The sequence below is a fragment of the Penaeus chinensis genome, chromosome 36 (genome assembly GCF_019202785.1).
Source record: "Penaeus chinensis breed Huanghai No. 1 chromosome 36, ASM1920278v2, whole genome shotgun sequence".
In the NCBI taxonomy this organism is placed as follows: domain Eukaryota; kingdom Metazoa; phylum Arthropoda; class Malacostraca; order Decapoda; family Penaeidae; genus Penaeus; species Penaeus chinensis.
The window spans coordinates 26,033,677-26,038,676 of record NC_061854.1 but is presented as its reverse complement, the minus strand read 5'-3'; the positions used below and the strand labels follow the sequence as shown (position 1 = coordinate 26,038,676).

At 44.2% G+C, this 5,000-nt stretch overlaps 2 protein-coding genes across 2 annotated transcripts in view; both read right to left on the bottom strand.

Annotated features, from left to right (window-relative positions):
- Positions 1-5,000, bottom strand: part of LOC125044725 (myosin heavy chain, muscle-like) — a 57,153-nt gene that overhangs the window by 14,945 nt on the left and 37,208 nt on the right. The window lies entirely within an intron of this gene.
- LOC125044727 (myosin heavy chain, muscle-like) overlaps positions 164-5,000 on the bottom strand; it is a 15,559-nt gene continuing 10,722 nt past the window's right edge. Inside the window, exons 15-22 of the mRNA XM_047641609.1 lie at positions 4,798-4,915; positions 4,208-4,681; positions 3,138-4,024; positions 2,936-3,014; positions 2,549-2,794; positions 1,649-2,436; positions 851-1,304; positions 164-760 (exon numbers count right to left, since the gene is read on the bottom strand). Of these exons, the coding sequence (XP_047497565.1) occupies positions 245-760; positions 851-1,304; positions 1,649-2,436; positions 2,549-2,794; positions 2,936-3,014; positions 3,138-4,024; positions 4,208-4,681; positions 4,798-4,915 (3,562 nt within the window). The 3' untranslated portion in view covers positions 164-244. The remainder of the gene's footprint in view (positions 761-850; positions 1,305-1,648; positions 2,437-2,548; positions 2,795-2,935; positions 3,015-3,137; positions 4,025-4,207; positions 4,682-4,797; positions 4,916-5,000) is intronic.

The following is a 5,000-nucleotide window of genomic DNA, read 5'->3' as shown; positions in this document are numbered from 1 at the left end:
TTATTTGTTATGCGTTTGTAATAAATAACACTATCATTTCCTGTTTTCCAAACTGTCCCATATATAAAACACATGCATTTCTCTTGAATATGTCACTATCATGTAACAAAACTAATTTCATTTGTATCCAAAACTCTTAAAAAAGAGAAACAAACAGGAAAACTGAAATATTTTACACTTTATTATTCTACTACCTTTAATGAACAAAAATTGTAGCATGTATTATCCAAAGTCTAATACGTTTCTACACCCTGTGACCGGCCTCAAGCTCCTGCTGAGCTTTGCGATACTTGGCCAGGTTGAGGGCGGCGATCTCCTCGGCCTCCTCGATCTGGCGCTTGTAGGTCTTGATCTTCTGCTGGAGCTTGTCGACCAGGTCCTGCATCCTCTCGTGGTTCTTCTTGTCCTCGTCGGACTGGAAGCTGAGCTCCTTGATGCGCCTCTCGCACTTCCTCAGGTTCTTCTGGGCGTCGGCATGACGGCGAGCCTCGTCGTCCAGCTGAGTTTCCAGTTCGCGAATGCGAACTTCCAGTTTAGCGAGGGCCTTCTTGCCGGTCTTGTGAGCTGAAGACTCGAAGTCATCAAGACGGGACTGAAGGTCCTTCACAGACACCTCCAGACCCTTGCGCATCTTCTCTGAGTTCTGAGCGTGATCCTGTTCAGCACGGAGCTCATCAGCCAGACGAGCAGCGTCAACCATGGCCTTCTTGGCCTTGTCCTCAGAGTTCTTGGCCTCGTTCAGCATGTCATCAAGTTCAGCCTGTAAAGAAATATAAAGCAGTTTTAGTTATAATGTTATGATGTAGTGTAAAGTATTACATGTAATATATAGCATGTTCGTTTAACTTACATGCAGAGTCTGAATCTCGCCCTCAAGCTTCCTCTTCGCCATGGAGAGTGATCCATGCTGAGCTGTAAGGTGGCTGAGGGACTCATTAGCATCAGCAAGCTCGGATTCAGCCTGACGGCGTCCGCGATCAGACTGCTCCAGAAGGGTGCGGGATTCCTCCAGTTCACCATTGACAGCATTAGCCTTACGCTCAGAGGCGCTGCACTGCTCGCGATACTCAGAAGCAAGACGCTGCTCCTCCTCCAAGCGAGCCTGCATGTCCTTCATCTCGGCCTGAGCCTTCTTCACCTGCTTCTGAATGTCGCCATTGGCCTTGTTAGCGTGATCCAGAGCAATCTCCAGCTCACCAATGTCAGACTCAAGCTTCTTCTTCAAGCGGAGGGCCTCAGCCTTGCTCTTAGCTTCTGCTTCAAGAGAAGCTTGCATAGATTCAATAGCACGCTGATGGCATTTGCTGAAATACACAATATAAAATTCTCAGAATATATTACATGAACTAGACAGATTTATAGACCTCATGTAGGAAGCTAGGTTGTGGCCGAAAGTTACTTATTACATATAGTTCATAAATATTAAAGATCATTTTAAATATTTAGTCCTAGTGTCGTAAAGTTTGAATATGTAGATATTGACAAATTAGTAATTACAAGCAACATATTTGAATATTGTTGCATTTAAATAACACACCCAACTTGTCATTCTTTGAATAAGAATTATATCCAATTTGTTATCAGTCATAATCAACCTGGTAAATACTCTACTGCACTGATGAACTAAAAGAGTAAAATGTATAAATACCGGGTTGCATCGAATTCCTCTTCCTTTTCCTGGATGCGCTTGTCGATCTCTTGCTTCACCTGGCTGAGCTCAAGCTGGCCACGAAGGACCTTGTTTTCTTCCTGCTCAAGAGCTGTTTCAGCCTCCTCAAGGGCAGCTTGCAGCTCTTCCTTCTCAATCTCAAAGCGCTTGCCATTCTTTTCAATTTCATGAAGGGATCGGCCACCCTCGCTAATCTGCTCCATCAAATCCTTGATCTCCTCAGCAAGACACTTGTTCTCACGGCGAACTGAGTCCAAGTGTTCCAAGTTTTCTTCATATATGGCCTTAATGCGGAAGTGCTCAGTGGAGTATTGGCGACATTCCTTCTGAGAGGCGTCCAGGTCGCCAGCAAGCTGATCAACCTTCAACTTCCAGTCATTAACAACCCTGTCAAAGTCCTTCTGCCTCTTTTCAGCAGCGTTGGCTAGGGCCTGAGCACGCTCTACCTGAATCTGCATCTCATCAATATCGGTGATGATACGTCCCTTACCCTTCTCAAGTTGCATATTCTTGACATTGAGTTGTTCAATCTGCAGCTCAGCCTCCTCAAGGCGAGCGGCAAGCTTCAGGCGGGCAGCTTCGATCTCCTCAGCGCGGGCAACACCCTCAGATTCATACTTTGAGCGCCACATCTGAGCCTCAGCATGAGCTCTAGACAACTGGCGGTTGGCATCAGCCTTAGCTTCACTTTCCTCATCCAGCTGCTCACGAAGACCATCCAGATCATGCTCCAGGTTGCGGAACTTGCCAAGAAGAACACCTCGTTCCTATTGTTACAAAAAGGAGGAAACTCAGTTTTGCCGTAAGATTATACATATAAAAAAGAAGTGTTCATCTGGATAATATCAATATAAATGAAACTTAATAAGAACACATTACCCTAGATTCGTCCTCAACCATTTTCTTGGTATCTTCCAGCTGAGTAGTAAGGGAGGACTTCAGATTACTCAGTTGACTAATCTGATTATCTGCCTCCTCCAGCTGTCGCAGAAAGTCTGCGTTTTCAACAGCAAGCTTCTTCTTCATGGCATCGAAATCATTGAGAGTGCGGTTAGCTTCATCCCACTTGACATTCACTTCACTGATTTGTTGCTGAACAGTCTTGTTCGCCTTCTCTGCAAGTGCCTGAAAAATACATTTATATCACATACTCATCCAAACATTGTCAAGCTAGATTCGTTTGAGTTTGATCAATGATATGAGAGCTGGTTGTTTGATATTATTATTGTCTACTATAAATCAATACACAGGAAAGTAAGATACTACCTTATCCCGAGCCAAAGCGTCCATTGCTGACTTTGCTTCATCAGCCTGATATTTCATCATTTCCTTCTCCTTCTCAGTTCTGTTACATAAAATAAAAAAGGTTTTACAACATACAGATGTAGGGAACAAGTTAGGCTATTATACTTAACATTTGTGTGAATGGTTAATGGGTTATCCATGACTTAATGATTCATATACTTACTTGGCCTTCATCTTATTGAGATGATCAATCTGTTCAGTCATCTCAGCAACAGCATCATTGTGCTTCTTACGAAGATTAGCAAGAGCTGATTCATGCTGAATACCGGCTTCCTCAAGCTCACGACGAAGCTTGCCAAGCTCTGCCTCCCGCTTCTTGTTGAGCTCTACCTGAGCACTAGTTGCACCACCTGCCTCATCCAGACGTTCATTGAGGTCATTCAATTCACGGCTCATCATTCCCTTGCTCTTCTCAGCCTTGGCACGAGCCTGTCTCTCGTGCTCGACTTCAGTCTCGAGTTCCTCAATACGAGACTGCATCTCCTTAATGGACTTCTGCACCTTTGACACGACTACTTGTTCTTCCTCTAGTTTAATGGCAAGGGAGCCGATTTCCTTATCCTTGCGACTGATGGTCTGTTCCAAGTCCTTGTGCTGGCGCTCGACGTCACCAACAGTTTCTTGGGTCAGTTTCAAATCGCCTTCTACCTTCCTCTTGGACCGCTCAATTTCAGCACGGAGCTTCTTCTCGCGTTCGACGGAGCCCTCGAGTTCGTCAAGGGTTTGTTCCAACTTGGCCTTAATCTTGTTGAGGTGGCTGGCCTTTTCCTCGACGCTCTGAAGATCCTCAGCGGTCTTTTGATTCATCTCCTGCAGCAGTTTCTTTTCCTTGTTAATCTTGTTGATGATTTCATCCTGGTGCGCGATCTCATCATTGAGGTTACGGATCTGATGATCCTTTGTGGCCTTATCCTGATCAGTCTTCTGGACATTGAGTTCAAAATCTTCAAGGTCCTTCTTCATGGCATTGACATCTTGTTCGGCCTTCCTCTTAGACTGGAACATCTCAGTGCGAGCTTCTTCTTCCTTCTGAAGTCTGGCAGCTGCATCCTATATAAGAAGTAAAGTCAGTATGTCATACAAGGCAGGATTGATATTCTAATTAAGCACACTGAGAAATATCTAGGAAATTAGATTGGTAAACAAAAATTATAAGACAAAAAATGGTTTGAAATCAAACGTTTTATGATAATATTTTGAACTTTCTACAATCAAACAAATCATTTTTCTTACATTAAGCTGAGCCTCTAATTCGGTCTTCTCAGCGCTTAGCTTGGCCTGTTCTTCAATAAATTTGGAGACGTTACCCTTTGTTGATTCAAGGGTAACCTTCAGGTTATTCAGTTCTTCGGCAAGGTTTGTATTGGATTCTTCCAGCTCCTTGCGGCGAGTAGACTCGCGATCCAAGTCTGCAACAGCCTTCTCAGCCCTGTCCTTGAGCTTGTTGACCTCGTCCTCAAGCCTTGGCTGGTTGATGAGGGGCTTCACCTTCTGCCAGAAGATGAACCAAGACCAGTTGCTCATCTCCATATACTTGCGAATGTTCCGCTGCACAACTACGAGGGATACACGTTGCTCCTGAAGACGGCCATATTCCTTGCGGCCAAGCATACCACGAATCCATGACTGCATCCATGTGATGATCTTACCCAGGCGTTCGTCACGAAGCTCTTCCATGGTACCCAGGACACCAGCACGGAAGAATACCTAAACAAGCCTTATAATGATTAATAACAATAATTAGAAGAAGCATGTGGATTAACGAATTCTGCAACCTCAAATCTGGAGGTTAATAATTTGTTGAAATATTACAGAATACTGACCTTTGTCTTGCCACACCTATAAAGTTCCGGATCAAGGCCGGATCTTTGGAATGTCATTTCTGCTGCCTTTTTGTCATCCTTTTCAGTGGTCATGACGTCAGCAGCCAAAATCTTGTAGCTGGAGAAAAAGGGAAGGGTAAGACAGGTCAGAAAATATATACAGTTTAACAGCATCTGATAAACACTGGATTCAAATAACATGC